The sequence below is a fragment of the Mus caroli genome, unplaced genomic scaffold, assembly GCF_978045245.1.
Source record: "Mus caroli unplaced genomic scaffold, Mus_caroli_1 scaffold_4, whole genome shotgun sequence".
NCBI classification, from domain to species: Eukaryota; Metazoa; Chordata; class Mammalia; order Rodentia; family Muridae; genus Mus; species Mus caroli.
This window is the reverse complement of record NW_028227259.1, coordinates 38,480,917-38,497,197: the sequence shown is the minus strand read 5'-3', so window position 1 is coordinate 38,497,197 and position 16,281 is coordinate 38,480,917. Positions and strand designations below refer to the sequence as shown.

The 16,281-nt window shown below is 48.5% G+C and overlaps 1 protein-coding gene across 3 annotated transcripts in view; it reads right to left on the bottom strand.

Annotated features, from left to right (window-relative positions):
* Positions 1-16,281, bottom strand: part of Afap1 (actin filament associated protein 1) — a 111,718-nt gene that overhangs the window by 14,112 nt on the left and 81,325 nt on the right. For 2 of the 3 annotated variants that reach the window (XM_085836640.1, XM_029477636.2), the window contains exons 10-14: positions 15,559-15,770; positions 13,328-13,473; positions 5,435-5,552; positions 2,612-2,878; positions 266-380 (exon numbers count right to left, since the gene is read on the bottom strand). In XM_085836640.1, the coding sequence (XP_085692766.1) occupies positions 266-380; positions 2,612-2,878; positions 5,435-5,552; positions 13,328-13,473; positions 15,559-15,770 (858 nt within the window). The remainder of the gene's footprint in view (positions 1-265; positions 381-2,611; positions 2,879-5,434; positions 5,553-13,327; positions 13,474-15,558; positions 15,771-16,281) is intronic. The other variant, XM_021163596.3, reaches the window with a different exon arrangement.

Genomic DNA, 16,281 nt, shown 5'->3' with positions numbered 1-16,281 from the left:
TACATGATTTGTCAGTGATGTTCTAGAGACACAAATAGAGTCTCCTGGACCAGTGCCTCATGGTTGAATGCCATACCAGGAAGCCAGGCAACAGTTATAGAGGCTGGGCTAGAGATCCTGGCAGGTAAAGATGGGGAGGAAGAATGCACACTGCCCCACCTCCCAACCCAGCCCCAAGGCTAGCATCTGCTACAGAAATGGCTCAGTCAGCCTCAAGTCTACAAACTGCACCAAAGCGGAAAGAGGAGCCAGAGGGGAAACTCACTTGATGCTGTCCGTTTCACACCACCTGCAGTTTCCACCTTTTTTTGCTGACTGCTGGGAGCCTTCCCCTTTACAGGAACCCCATTAGATGACGCTGGCGGTTTTTTGTTCTTCAACTGTTGAAACACACAGAGAAAATGAAAAATAATCGAACAAAAGCACCCTGTTGCCCAAAGTTATTTCTTTTTAGTCTCTAACTCTTAAGTACAACCTGCTGGCATGGTCCCAGGACAAAGGAAACCAATTGGCTTTCCAGTCACCGTCACTGGACTTCCTTGTGGTCCCTTTGACAGCTAGGACGTTTCCCAGCACTGAAGGCTGGATACCCAGAGCTACCAGGAAGTCTGCAATGGGAGGGATGCTGTGTTTCTACTGGGGTCTTAAGTGCTGATAAGAAAGCACCTCCGAGTGACCATGTACAGGCATGCAGCAATACCCTCTGAGAACCTGTGACCCTGTATTTCTAGAGCTAAGTCACTTTTCCATAAGAGGACTTTTCCTAAGGGAAAGGCCTGGTTCTGCAGGGAGGTTCTTGTCCTTAAACGAATGATATAATAATGAGATTCATAACCTCCTTCCAGATCAGATGGTTCTGAGGAAGGATGTAAGAGACACATATATAGAAATAGCATAGGGCTGGAGAGATGGCTCAGTGGTTAAGAACACTGACTGCTCTTCCAGAGGTCCTGAGTTCAATTCCCAGCAACCACATGGGGCTCACAACCATCTGTAATGGGATCTGATGCCCTCTACTGGTGTGTCTGAAGACAGCTACAGTGTACTCACATATATAATATAAATAAATCTAAAAAAAAAAAGAGAAAAGAAATAGCACAAACATATACAATGTAAGCCTTCACCAGCTATAAGCTTTAAAAAAAATTCAGCAGTCCTCTGCTCACCCAACTTCTGCAAGCCACAGCTCCATATCCGGCAGGTGACACTGCACGCCAGGCATTGAGCTCAACGTAGAGGGAACTTGACACCCCAGTCCCTGTCAATCTCCTCCCTCCCACCTCCCACCGCCTGCCTCTCATGTTGGGGGCCCAGTGTAGAGCTGCATAAAGATGTAGCTGCAATTCTGGCTTGTCATTTAGGTGACCCTGAGCTAGCCCTTCGAAACTTTCTGAACCTCTGCTTGCTCACTTAAAAATATAAAGATGCTGGCACCTCCCACAGGGCTCTAAGTGACACTGAACATCCATGCACAAAATGGCTTCCAGGTGCTCTCAGTATGTGTGTACTCTCACAGCCGACAAGCTCCCAAAAGAATGGCCACACAAGGATGTGACATGCAAAGGCACTAGAATTCAGCCTGGGACTGTTTCCTATTTGAAACAGAGACTTGGGTAAGCAACAGTGATAGCACCACCCTATGCATCATGTGATACCTGACCAGCAAGGGGGCAACCCCAATGCACAGGTGGCAGGTTTACTAATAAGTTCACCAAAGACAACTATGCCACCAGCGAACAGATTGATACAGGGGTAAGACACAATGGCTAGATCTGGGCGGGGATCCTTGGGAAACTGGTAGAGGCCAATGGCTCTCAAGCAGTCACTCAGCCAGGGGTCCGCATCCCTCCCATTAGGAGTCAGACTCTCCTGGAGGTGGCATCTACATAACTCAAGTCTTCTGTGTCTGTTGTGACAAAACAATGTCTGGAGGTGTGATTGTGAGTCACTGCTACCTGGAGGCCTAGGACTTTAGCTGGTGTCTGCTATTTTCTCAAAAATGCTCAAAGAGGATAGCAGAATGCAGAAAGCCTGGCCTCTTGCTCTCTGTTTTCAGAGTGTTCTTAAATGGGGCACCCAGGACTCCAGGAAGAGTATATAAATGAAGAGCATACATGGTTAAAAATTCATGGAGGCAGCTGATGTCGCCTCAGAAATGTTGGTGCATGCCACAGAGTGGGCAAACAAGAGTTTGAACCTCAGGCCTATCTGCCACTCAGAATCAGACCCTTCCTGTCACACAGGCGCAGGGCACATGTCATCCTTTTCCTGACGACCCTCTGGCTGTCATCATGGTGCTGGTCATATTTACACACAGGAAGTAACCACTCCCTGGGGGCAGTCCTTGCTAACTTATACCCAAGGTAGAACATAGTAGAGAAACCTGGCATTCCAGAATTTTCTGGAAGTGACATGGCCTCTTTTTATAATCTCTGACATAATTCTCAAAATGTACTGGGGAAATCTGGAAGACAATCTGGGAGCCGGTCACACACGTTCCTCAGTGGCTAACTGTGAATTAGGCTATGGCTGATGACTATGTGACACTTCGGTGAGCCCGTGGTCCCTGCAGGGCCACTGATGTCGGGGAGTTTGGGAACGTAGTCTGTACCTGGGAGTGCGGCCCGAGAGATGCCCTCCCCACAGAAGAGGTGTTAGTGACAGATGGGGAGCAGGGTGGGCTGCAGGAGGTGGGGGATTTGTAGTGGTTAGAGGACAGCCTGTCAGTGGGTGGCCGAGATGCCCTCCGGTCAGCAGGAGAGGAGCGAGCAAAGATTGTCGGCGATGGCAAGTTATCGTAGAGGCCCGCGTTATCATAAAGCACCTCTTCCACTGGGCCTCTGCTCCCACAGCCAGGAAAGCCGCCATCCATGTCCCACTGCAACACACACAGCCTGTTTGTTAGTGGCCAGCGGAGAACAGAGATCAGCACAGCGAGATGTTAGCAGCACCCCACTCCCCAACACGCCTCATGACGTCATGCGCACGCACGCGAATGCGCACGCGCCTCCCTCAGCTGTGGGCTGCTTCGTTAAGAGTCCCTTTGCCTTTGGAGTCATAAGAAGTTTTCTCTGTGCTTAAATTGTTCCCAGAGTCATTGGATCATGACGTTTTCATTTTGTTTTTCAAAAGGAAGAGTGCTGAGCTGGCATTACCAGCTTTAGAGACCTGGGGTTTGAAAGTTCCCTAGGATATAGGAAGTGACATCAGGGCAGGGCCTGGAGCTCTGTGCTACACTGAACTGTGTTTGAGATCATGGTCATGAGCCATGGGGCTCCGCACACACTGGCTGATTTATTACACAGTCCGCTTGGCAATCAGGGGAAACTGAGGCAACAGCATCTCACACAACTAGGGAGAGGCAAAGCTGGCCAAAGTCAACCTCATGGCCACACACTGCTCTCAGAGAGTCTCAGGCTCTGATAAAGGGACAGGACCAGAATAAAGAGCACCCCGGGCTGGTCCATGCTGCCCTGGGGACCAGCAAAGTCACCACCAAGGTCAACACAATCTAAGTCCCTCACTTGAGCATCTGAAGAGAATGTCACAGCCCAAAGAGTGTGCTGATGGCAGAAGCCAAAGCATCCCAGGACGCAGGGTGCCCCAGCCTTGCATGGGACAGTGGCACTGTGCTAGCTGATGACCTGAACAGAGAGTTAACAGCTCAAAGCCACGTCACAGGACCCAGGGATTCCAGAGCACAGGCATGAAAGTATAAAGAAACCCCACATAGCCAGTGCCAGATCCCTTTAGGCTTTAAAGGTCTTTGTAAATTGCCCTGCGATATAAAAAGAAATATTAATTCATAGATTCTGCCCATCTCAGCCTGTTCTTTATGCTCGCCTTGTGGCGCTCCCTCCTGCCAGACTATAATTACAGCTCTTTGTTATAAAAATAGGAAAGGCCTAAAACTCCCAGGGTGGGGGTGTCTCCTCTGCAGCCACATCAGTGTCTATTTTTGTGATGCTGGGGACAAATGATCAGCCTAAAGCAACGTAGAGATGCCAGAACGAGGCGCTTCACAGTGACAGTCACACAGGTCCACAATGATCAGTACTTGACTCTCATTTTCCTAGAATAGCAAGGATGGAGTCACATGGAACACTTAGTAAACAGTGACAGAAATCCCACAGAAGTTTCTAGAACATGTGTGCAGAGCCCTTTCTTTAAAAAAAGGAAAAGAAAAGGAAAAGAAAGGGGACGCAGAATGAATTGAATTTTGGACACACTGAAGAAGAGGTCATAAAGCTTAGACTTTATGGACCTGGAAATGAAGCCTCCAACGTGTAGTCACGTGGTGGCAGAGGCCTGCACACAGGAGACAGGCTGAGGAAGCCTGAGCAGGGAAGCCCTGAGGACAGCAAAGGCACTATGCCTCAGCTCCTAAGGTCCAGAGCACACGTGGAAGGAGGATTCTTCAGTGTTGAGCTGTTTCTTTTCATGAAATAAACATGGAACTATGGGTGAATCTGGGGAGAAGCACTGAGTGAACCTGAGCCAACATGGTGTCTGGACTCTCCGTGTGACAGGGACAAGTGGGCATGGGGTCCCCGTAGCATCGTTCATCTCATACTTGTGTGTGTGTGTGTGTGTGTGTGTGTGTGTACACGTGTGCATGTGTGTGCATGCATGTGTGTGCGTGGTGCATGGAGGTGTCTGAGGCCACAGGCTGGGAGGGGCAGCTCACCCTTGAGGGGAGCCTACATGTTGGGGTACACAAACAGAACTGACACAGTGCTGCTGGTATCTTCACAGTAAGGGGAGGTCATGCCCCACCTTGAAAATGATGCAATAGCCAGAATGGTATAGGTGGGGCTGAGGCTAGGGCCCACCATGACACAAAGGCAGGCTGAGAGTCCTGCTCACAACCCTCACCAGGCACAACACCTCCACAGGACCAGTAAGGACAAAGTCTAAAGCTTCACTTACGGTGGAGGCTCCCCTAAGAAGCACACTGGCTCCTCTCAGCACAAGGCTCCCAATGCACGCTGCCCCACACCTGCTCACTGCACAGGCAGAGCCAGGAGCCAAGCGAGTGCACAGCAAGGCAGCCACTGTGCAGCACTGCTTCCGGGAGATGGTGGCTGCAGCTGTGTTGGGTGAAACTAATCAGGGTCACTCACACTGCACTGTATCTGACTTAGCCACGCTGTAAACGGCAATATTCTTCCAGCTCCATCTATTATTCTAATTTAATCCACTGTCCTCTAGCCAGCCTCTTTCGTACTGAGATGTAACTATTGATGATAGATGAGCTATCTAAGAGGGGTCACAAGACCTGATGCTCATGTCAGAGACCAAGGTTTGGGGGGAAAGTGGTTTAATGTGGTTTAATTCCCCATCTCATTGGATAGAAAGTAGACACCCCAGGACAGACTCAACCAGCAATCTGTCACCAACCAAAACTGACCATTGGCTCTTGAAGGACACTCACCGAGCCGTTGACACAGGGGACGTCATCATAGTGTAGTGCTGTCCCACTGGGATGGGCGTAGCCATTGGAGAGGCTCCCCAGGTATGGGCTAGTGGACACTGCCCGCCTGTTCATAAAGCTGAGAGAAAGAAACAAGACATGTCATTTAATCCAGCAAGGCCTCTCTGTACACTGATGCAACCAAAGGCTATGTCAGGCTCAGGGGCAGAATGCTTAGGCAGCTGCATCTTAAAGGGACTGGGGCCAATCCTCACCCAGAGCAAAGACAGGCCCCAGCATTGACTATGGATACCATGTATGGGGACACACAGCAGCACCTACAAGTGGAGGGAACTGGACAGCCACCATTGTTTTCCTATTTCATCATGGCGGGGAACACTCAACACAGGGAGGGCACAGCAGTTCTTTCTGACAGTGTGGGCCAGGTTTGTTCTGTCTGCAGTCTGGCCATTCCCAAAGGCAGGGGAGGGCATGGTCTACACCACTACCTGGCCATCTCTGGGATGTTTGCAGCTGTTCGGCAAGCACTCGTGGTCTATGGCAGCCACACAGCATACCTTCAGCTGGTCCTGGATCTGCTGAGAACACTGTGAGTACCCAGGCTAAGGCTTCAGAAGCCCATGCTGCCGGGATATACTAGATACATGATTGGGTTCCTGTTCTTGGCCAGAGCCCCTACATCCTTGGAATTCCCTAATGGTAACAAGCCACCTCTGCCCTTCATAATGAGCGGCTCACCGTCCTGGTAAGCCACAAGGATTTGGGGATAGAGGTGCCGCTGGCCGAGGAAACAGCCCTATGATCACAGTCTGGGACTTTCCACTACGAGATGACAGGGCGGAAGAGCTTCTGCAATGAAGACACCAGGAAGGAGATTCGCCCAGGGAAGGCACTATACACAGAAGGGTGCACCCAGAAAGAAGATGTACCCAGGAAAGGTGTTCACTCTGGGAGCGCGCTGTGCTCAGAGGAAGTATTGCACCCAGGAAAGCCTCTGTACTTCAAGGAGGCGTGCACCCAAGGAAGGTGCTAGATCCAGGGAGAGGGTGCTGTACCCAGGGAAGAAGAGGAAGCCCTGGTCTTCCATAGCTCACGCCCTGCCCCTCCTACCCAAGAGCGCCACACTGGTGGATGCCTAACACACCAATGACCTAGCAAATGAGCCACTTCCTGAGGTTTAGGGAGGTCTGTGGGGTTGAGAGAACCTCAGGTTAACATCTGCTGTGTAAAGAGCATGGGTGACAAGCCGCATTTGTGAATGACATCTGAAGGGGGACAGAGCTTTTGATCTTCAGGACAGGGTCAAAACAGTGGCTCCCTGCTGGAGTCACCTGGTGTGAGAAGACCCATACCTGGTGGCCATAAGGGCAGAACGAGAGTCTGCACCTCAGAAAGGGGCAGTTTGCCTCTCTTCCCCGCCCTTGCTTCTCAGAGACTCAGAGCACACCAGCCTGATGCATTTCACTACCCAGAGGAGGCTTCCAACGTCACCAAAACAATGAAGCAAAACACTGTCCAGGACAGGCTGCATGAAGCAGACTCCAGCTCTGCCCCTGGCTCCTCCGGCTTCCTCCTTCCTTGCCTGCATGGGGTCAGGAAGGCACTGGAGCTCTTCAGCCCCTTCTGCCTTTCACTCTGCCCACTCAGAGCATGGCTCCTCCCAACAGTGTGCCCCGGGGAGGTGGGGTGAGGGTGCCCTTCCTTGCCGTCAAGAATCCCCTTCCCTCCGCAATGCTGACTTTCATCTGTGTCCCAATCTAGCCTATTCTTTCCCTGCTCCTTGTCTGCCTCTCCTCACTAGAACACAAGCTTCTGGGTGTACTGTCACCCCAATTTCCAGAGCGAGCATGAGGAGAGATGAGCTGGCCTCTTAGGAAGCTGGGCTTGTTTTGGGACAACTGTAAAAACCCAGGAAGAAATAAGCAAGATAGCATTTGTTCCTAACTAGGGAAACTAAAATCACAGAAACTTAACCAACAAATGCATTTCCCCCCCAAATCGTTTCTCTGGGGAAAGTAGCTTAGGGCAACACAGCCACCCCTGTGGCTCTGCACACCCTAATGGCCACACTCTCTCACAGTGCATTGCTGCCCCCTGCTGGAAGAAGCTGGAAAGCACGGCTCCCCCAACCCCTGCAGATGCAGCATCTTACACTTCCTAGCTTATGAACATTGATATAATTATTCTATGCTTAGTCTTTAGTAAATCAAGTGTAGGGAAGTTAAATGGACAGGAAGGAGGAAATTCAAGAAGAAGATATTCACTAGCCACTTAGGAGTTCCTGCGTGTTTCACATGTGCATTCAAGGCATTGACCTAATGTCTCAGTTGAGGACTGTCTGGGAATGGTTGTGAATGAGACGTGATACATGGAAGAATGGCAGGATACCAAGTGTGCCTTCACCTGCCAGCACTGAGCACGGCTACTGCTGAACACTCAGTGTGGCTCGTGTGTGCACAGAACTCTTTCTCCTCCTCATTGCAGGAACCACAACTTGCTTTGCAGCGTCAGGTTCTGGCAACCTGTCCAGTACTTACACTTATGCACAGATATCAGGAAGATCAAAGACAGTCAGCAGAGCCCGGGTCTCTAACTGGGCATATTTCTGATTCCGTCATTGGAGATGTTTGAAGGATTTGAGAATCATGACACATACACATCCTTGTTGGCAGAGGTCTTCTCCACCAGCCAGAATATTCCAACATTTGAGGGCGGGGCACAGGCCAACTCACATGAAGCCAAGAATAAGCAGGGGCTTCCCACTCCCTTCTGGCACTTTTTCCAAAGTGACTTTCAGCCAAGTGTGTAAGTACAAATGAGTCTGACTCTAAAACATAAGGCCATCCCAGGGAATGCTATATGCAAATGCAGGGACCTGCAGATGGTGGCGGGAAGGTGGCTCTCCCCTCCCTGTCCCGCTCCAGTCAGTCAAAAGCATATTACCACCACCATGCTCTGCTGGGCCTACAGTGGGCAACACTTGGGAGAGCTTCAGGGGATGATGTCTTCTGTCACATGACCCATGGCCTTTGGCCAGCCCCGGTGTCCAGCACCATTTACACCCCAGCATGCCCATCTCCCAGGACAATCCCACAAGATGGTTTTTTCTCTATTTCCTGTTCCTTTTCAATACCTTATTTTCCTCTTCCTTTCAGTCAGACACAATTGCTGATAATTCTTATAATCATTTGGCAAAGATTCACCACACAGACGCCAAGTTATAAAAAGCGAAAAATTAACTAAATCCTGGGCTATCTATTGCTGGCAAGCCACCATATTTTGAAGGCCGTTTCCTTGTTCACTCTCCTCTCTGTTAAGTTTTACGGGAATGTTTGGCTAGAAAACTAAAACATGAAAATTAACTTTATTGCTAGCTGACATCCCTAAAAAGATTTTAATGAGGTAAAAAAAAAATTCCTAGGCTAAGTTTATGGCATGTGCCATTTTAATGAAGAGTTTCGTTTCGATACAGTGACTTGCATTCCTTTCTCCAAGATGTGACCACCCTACATTTGGTTTAAATTAAAATTCTGGTCAGTTATAAAGGAAAAACTGAGCCGTGTGCGGAGGCAAATACTTTTTCACTGAGGGCTTCTCCTAAATGTGGTAATGTTTGCTAGTTAGAGTTAACATTCTGTGAGTTGTGTTTTGAGGACTTTAGTAATTTCCACATAAGTACAGCTAACAACTTAATCTATCAGGCTGTGGAGACATCACAGGATGGAGTTTCCCGCTCGAGTGCCTGCCTTGACTTCCACGGTGAACTGTGAGGTGAGACTCCAGGCTGAAACAACCCCCTTCCATCTCAAGCCACATTTGGACATGTTTGATCATAGAAACCCTGAGATGGTTCTACATCCCATTTTTTAAAAACTGGCTTATTTGTGTTCCTGGCGTTCAGATTTCTTTTAGATCTATGCATACTCTAATATGCCTTTTGTCAAATGTTTAATTGATAAAGGTTTTTTTCCCCCCCTATTCTGTAGGCTGCTACTTTGATGGAGTCCTTTGCCATATAGAATCTTTCTCATTTAAAATATCTACAGGAGTTAAGTAGCTTTCGAGGGACTGGGGGTGGGGGAAGGAACTATCCCCAAAAGGGGGGGGGACAGGATATAGAGCTATAAAGTGGAACTAGAAAAAAAAGAATTAAACAGGGAGGGAGAAGGGAGGGGGAGAAAAGGAGGGAATATGGGAGAGATAATTAACACTAAAGTCTTTTGACAAGCCACATGGAAACCTACTACCATAGAAGGTCCCTGAAATATAAAAGGGATTTAAATGGAGACACCATAGAGAGACAATGCACCAACCAGATATTTTATGCCACCAAGTAAAACCCCCATTTGCAGGAACGGGTCACATCTTATTAAGTCATTGGCCAATGGGGTCCCATAGCCACCCCAATGTTACAGGCTATTGTCAATGTTATCGGTCCCCTCCACAACCCAATGGTAAGACGCTATTGCTGAAGATACCACTTACTCAGCCCATCAAAGCCAGAGAACCAGAACTGGTGCCCAACAAGAAGTTTTAACTGCCACTGACTAGTGTCTGTAGTGCTGGGAGGTACTATACACTACAGGAGGAGAAAAATTAACCATTAATATAACCCCGCTACAAACCCTATGACCCACAATAGCAATTATGCTATATAGTATAATATATGATTATATATTATGCAAAGACATAACAGGGCAATAGTGGCACAAGTGTTATGGTCGAAGCCAGCCATTCTTTGCCTGCCACTAAGGCACACTCCAAGAGATGGGACTCATACCTAACACTGCTAACGTGGCTAAAAACCTGAGCCTAAATAGGCAGTAGGGGGAGACCTACTACTATTATTCTGAGAAATAAACATAGCAGTAAAATGATTCCTAATGACATACTGCTGTTCTCAAAGACCAGAGCGTTGCTCAACCCTCGTTAGAGAGGCCGCTTCTTACAGTAGATGGTAAGGAGCATAGATCTACAACTGGACCATATATGTATATAAAGAACAAGAGACTTTGGAGACTCAGTCCTAGCCCCTCCCCTCAAGGTTCAGGGATCTATGAGGAAAAGGAGGCAGAGGCAGAAAGATTACAGGAGCCAGAAGTTGTGGGTGACTCCAAGGAAAGACTGTATTCCAGACACAACAGGACGGATACACATATGAACTCACAGAGACTGTGTCAGCACGCACAAGATCTGCATACGTTCCCAGTGACAAGATCCCAGCACTGAGAGGGGGAAATAGACACAAAGTCCCACCACAAACCAAGAAGCTATTTGTGCCAGGCATGGTGGTGCATGCCTCTGATTTCAGCACTCAGGAGAGAGGCAGTTAGATCTCTGTGAGTTTGAGACCAACCTGGTCTACATAGTGAGTTCTAGGGCAGCCAAAGATATATGGACTCTGTTTTAATCTCCATCTGCCCAAAAGAAGCTATTTGCAACTAATACCTGTTAGAAGGGCAATGTCCACTTTCTCCAGTGGAGAGTCAGCAGGCATATCAGCCACCGTCTGGGCCTCGCCCTATGCCCAGGAGTGGCTGCCAACACAAAAGGGTCCTAGGCTTTTTCATGTGTGCTTCTTGTTGTTGTTGTTGTTATGGTTTTGTGTTTTTTGTCTTTTGGGGGTTTATTTTCTTAGTTAAAAAATTATGTTGAGGTGAGGGAGGATCTGGGAAGAGTTGGGGGAGAGGAAAGGATACAATAAAAATATATTGAATAAAAATATTTATTTTTAGTATTTTTTTAAAAAGGGGGTCAGATACAGGGAGTGACCTAAGTGTCTGGGTGCATGCTGGCACGTCACAGCTGGCCCAGGATGCACTGGTCAGACTTCCTAGTATCAGGGACTCGTGTCTGGCCCCAGCTCTTCCATGAAGAGTTCCTGCCCACTACCTACTGAATTTATAGAAAATGTGAGAAATGTACTCATTTAAAAACAATAATCACAAGTCTATCATATTTCATCACAGTTAATACATACTTGTGTGTGTACATGTGTGTGTGTGTGCCTGTATTTGAGAAGCCTTCCCAACATAAATAAAAAAGGAAAAAAGGTGCCACTGATTTTCTTTTCTTTTTCTTTTTTTTTTGTTTTTCGAGACAGGGTTTCTCTGTGTAGCCTTGGCTGTCCTGGAACTCACTCTGTAGACCAGGCTGGCCTCGAACTCAGAAATCCGCCTGCCTCTGCCTCCCGAGTGCTGGGATTAAAGGCATGCACCACCATGCCCGGCGCCACTGATTTTCTAGTGGTGAACATCTCTCTGAGATTGGTAACTTGGGTTCCTACTTCTGCTTCTCCACCCAGTGGTCGCGCTGTGCTACCTGGGTGACATATGTGGGGAAATGCAGTCTATAGGGATGTGAAGCTGAGAGGGAGGGGCACATACCCACAGCCTCCCAGGTAGCCCTGGACAGTCTTAAAGAGTAGCAGTCTCTTAGTTAGACTCTCTGACGTGGAAGCCACAGGCCGACACTACCCTGGGGACAGGCCTCCACTTGTCACCATCATCACTGTGTACACCAGTGGTTCCACTGTGTGATTCTCCACTGTACACACCAGTGGCCCACTACGTGAGTCTGCCACTCTATCATCAGTAGGGAGCCATTGAGTGCACGGTGCTGGTACAAATGTGGAACCCACCTTCTGAGCAACCCTCCCTTCACTGGCTCAGAATTTGCTAGTTGCTAGGGGCAGTGGGTCCATTCAAAGGTAATGTGTGTCTGGAAGGCCCAAAGACTATCAGTTACCCTATTTCCTTGAGATGTGGTCTCATGTATTCCACGATAGTCTTGAACTCACCGTGTAGCCAAAGATGAACTTGAACTTCAGCTCTTCCTACCTCCACTTCCCATATGCTCAAATTAGAGATGTGCACCAGTTTGTGTGGTGCAGGGGATTGAACTCGGGGCCTTGGGCATGCTTAGGCAACTACCATACCGACTAAACTACATCCCTAGCCCATTGGTTCTCTTTCAAGTAAACACTAGGCAGTTGGGAATGGCCGCCAGGTGCACTGGAACTCCTCCTTGTGCCTGACACGTGGCTCTGCACCCCTGGGTCATGTGGGGCTCACTGTGGCACACTGTGGCCACTGGAGTTCTCTAGCCCAAGGCCACCCCAAATATAGTCAACATGCCCTACTTCCATTGTGTGTAAAGGGGAACTCCGGGGACACAGGGCTGTGCAGAGGCCTGTTCACCACTACAGCCCAGACAGTAGTCTGTCAAAGCGGTGAGAAAGGAGAACACATCTCAAGTGACCATGAAAAGAACTTTCACCTTAGAGAACAGCTGGCGATGCTGAATATCCACACGGGCTGTGGACCCCACGGGATCTGCTGCTACAAACCCCTCATGATTACTGGGCTCCCGGTAGCGTCCTGGCTCAAAAATATGCTTTTGCCCAAAGTAGAATTATTTGTCACAACTTAAATTTATAAAGTGCTGCCCTGACCGCTTTTGCAATCTTGGGCCTTGTTTCAGCAACATTCAGAATCTTCTCTGCTTTCTAGAAGACCCCTGTCACCAGTGGGTGGGAGACCACAGCTGCCCACGGGACAAAATCAGGACTACCTACTCATTGGTGTAAATAAAACTGCCATGATGATCCCTTAGAATCTCTGGCTGCAAGGGCAGAGCTAGGCAGATGTCGTAGGAGTCATGGGGTCCATGAAGCCAGTACTACCATCTTCAGACAAGTTAGCCAAGGCCACTCTAGCAGAAATCCCAGAGGGCTGAAATGACCAACATCAGGGTCATCAGGACCAGCACTCCACCAAGGAAAAGTCCCTGGGCGAGCTTCTGGTCTGCGTGGTCACTGAGCACCTACTGTCAATCAGAAGAAGAGGAATGTGACCGAGTTCAGGCCTGCCGCAGGCCGCGCGTGAGTCTTACCAGAAGGTCTGTTTCGCCGTCTGGATGACATTTGCTGACATCTCCACATCTATGTAGTCGTAGTGCAGCGCTCCTGGGTCCGTGGAGGACCCCGTCTCAGCCAGCAAGATGCCAATCCACCTGCCCATGTCTTCAGATGACGCTGCCTGTCACGGGGAAGAGAGACAGAGATGCATGACAGGAAGGGCAAGAGACACTCACTGTCTGAGTGAGAGGATTCACTTCCTGTTCACACTAGGCTGGAGAGCCGGAGGGTACAGAAGAGCTATGCAAAGGGACTTCAAGTTTGAGCCACCAAGATGCCTCCCCATTACCTGGGAGAGATCACCAGAAGAGAGATTCACAAGAGTAATTACATCGGAGCCACAGCAAGTTACAAAGTGTGCTGGTGGCCTGGCCTGGAGACCATGCGGGTGGGCGCTCTACCCCATGACTCCCAGAGGTCCTAGCCCAGCCTGTGCTGCAGCAGGTGTGGTATGTGGCGGCAAGCTTGCTTCTCTTATCTGGATACTATTGAAGGCAGCTTATCTTCAAGTCCACTGCATCTTTCCAGGTGTGACACTTTTCTGTGGTTTTTTACTAGTTCTGTGTATACTGTTTTTAAGACATCTGTAGGTGCCAGATCTTGTAGCTTCTTTAAAGTTTTTTTTCCATACTACCTTTAAAATTATCCTTATTAAAATTTTAAGCCATTCTTGCTAAGTGTTTTTGTAGGCAGGTAACAGCCCAAGAGAAAAAAAAAATAGAATTGGCTGCTTGCTGTCCGATCAGTGAGACCTAGGGTAGATACACCATCCCAGAACTAGATGAGATATGCGCTGTTGCGTGGCAGCCACCAGGGGGTAGTCATCCTCCTCGTCCCTGAGACTATCTGGGCCAGTGAGTCCTATAGGGATAATATAAGGTCTGAGACAAACCAAAAATAAACCAAACAAAAACCTACTATGAAAACAATTTTGGAAATAAATACCCACATGCTGAAATTCAAGATGTTGACTGCATGCCTGGACACCTTGACCCTGCTCAGAGCACCATACCCACACCACAGCCATTTAAGATTGGGCTTTGCGTCTGGTGGACGGACGGCATGTATGTCAGCCGCTGATCCAAGCCTAACACAGCCTCACTTCTGCTGACCTCGTGGCACAAACACACTGACATGAACCCTGGAAAACACAATTCTTTACGTCTGTGAATGTATGACGTGTGTGTGTGTCTTAATCATAAGAAGGAGAAAAGGGGAAAAATCAGTCTGTATTACTGTCAAGCAGAAAAGACCAAGATGGAAGACTGGTGAACTATCCTATAAAGCAGCCAAGCAGACAATAAATGACATAAGTAGCCACAGGCTTGCTCCTCACAGACCCTACCACAGGGTGTCAGGGGCCCTAACACGTGGAGAGCCTTCCAAAGGACAAGGGAAGGAAACAGTTCCCATGTACCTGAGTAGCCTATGCTTAGAAGAAGTATTTTAATGGAGATTTTTTTCCCCCATAAGGTATTGCCTGCCTGGGCACTTTGAAAAAGTGATCTGGGCTGGAGAGATGGCTCAGCGGTTAAGAGTGCTGACTGCTCTTGCGAAGGTGGTGAGTTCAAATCCCAGCAACCACATGATGGCTCACAACCATCCATAATGAGATCTGATGCCCTCTTCTGGGGTGTCAGAAGACAGCTACAGTGTACTTACATATAATAAATAAATAAATAAATAAATAAATAAATAAATCAGAAAGAAAGAAAGAAAGAAAGAAAGAAAGAAAGAAAGAAGAAAGAAAGAAAGAAAGAAAGAAAGAAAGAAAGAAAGAAAGAAAGGAAGGAAGGAAGAAAAAAAGAAAGAAAGAAAGAAAGAAAGAAAGAAAGAAAGAAAGAAAGAAAGAAAGAAAGAAAGGAAGGAAGGAAGGAAGGAAGAAAGAAAGGAAGGAAGGAAGAAAGGAAGGAAGGAAGAAAGAGAAGAAAAGAGAAGAGAGAAAGTGGCCTGTTATTTGGAGCTAGGCATTTGGCTGTGGCAAGCAAAGTTGTCATGCATGATGCTCTTGGAAGCCTGTATCGTCCCTGACTCTCCAAAAGAGAAACCCTGAAGACAACGCAAAACAGAATTAGCCAAGGGAGGGAAGGGGCTGGATCAAAATCAGTCCCTACAGGGAGCTAGGGTCTTCTGCAGAAGACCTAATCATGGTGTTGACAGAATCTGTGTACACCTCTCTGGATACCAGCCCCAGGGAATCCCATACCTCTAGAACAGCCACCTCCTGTCCGTTTCGAAGCAGCCGGAAGGTCAACGGGTGCTTAGAATCCAGGCCCGGGATCACCTCGCAGCCACGGAGGGGGATGGAGACAAGGTGGGTCTTCAGGTCAGCCCTGTCCTTGTGGAGAATGAGTTTGCTGTCCTTCACTCTGCACCAGCGCTCCCGCCAGCGGCTGTTAGAGAGCACATTCAGGTAGCCTGCAAGGAGAGGATGCCACAGCTCAGGCTCCTGAGGAAGCCACGTCCCTTGTCTGTGGTCTTTTACAGAATGCATGAAACACACGCTCACATCCAGGTTTTAAATGCTCATAAAGAGAGTCATTATTACACAGCTGGCTTTCAACGGGATCTGGAGGCTCTTCCCCGGACAGAACCCACTGCATGGTATAAGGACCAGTTTCAGCTCCTTGGTGTCTACACAGGAACCTGGAAACCACCTTGAGACAGTGACAATGGACATGGGGTGGCGAGGAAGGGATGACAGCTGCCTGCACATAATGGAAGAGAAATCACATGCAAGATGACCCAGCTGCAAATGCTGTAAGCAGAGCATGGGAGACAGAAATAAAAGTATCAGAAGATGAAAACTCTCCAGGAAGTGGGAGGCCCGGGGAGTGGTAAACTCCCCAGCACTGGATATGTTCCAGCAAATGACGGAACATGGCTGGTATGAGCTCCCCACCCACAGCCCAAGGCCTCCTCCTGGTCT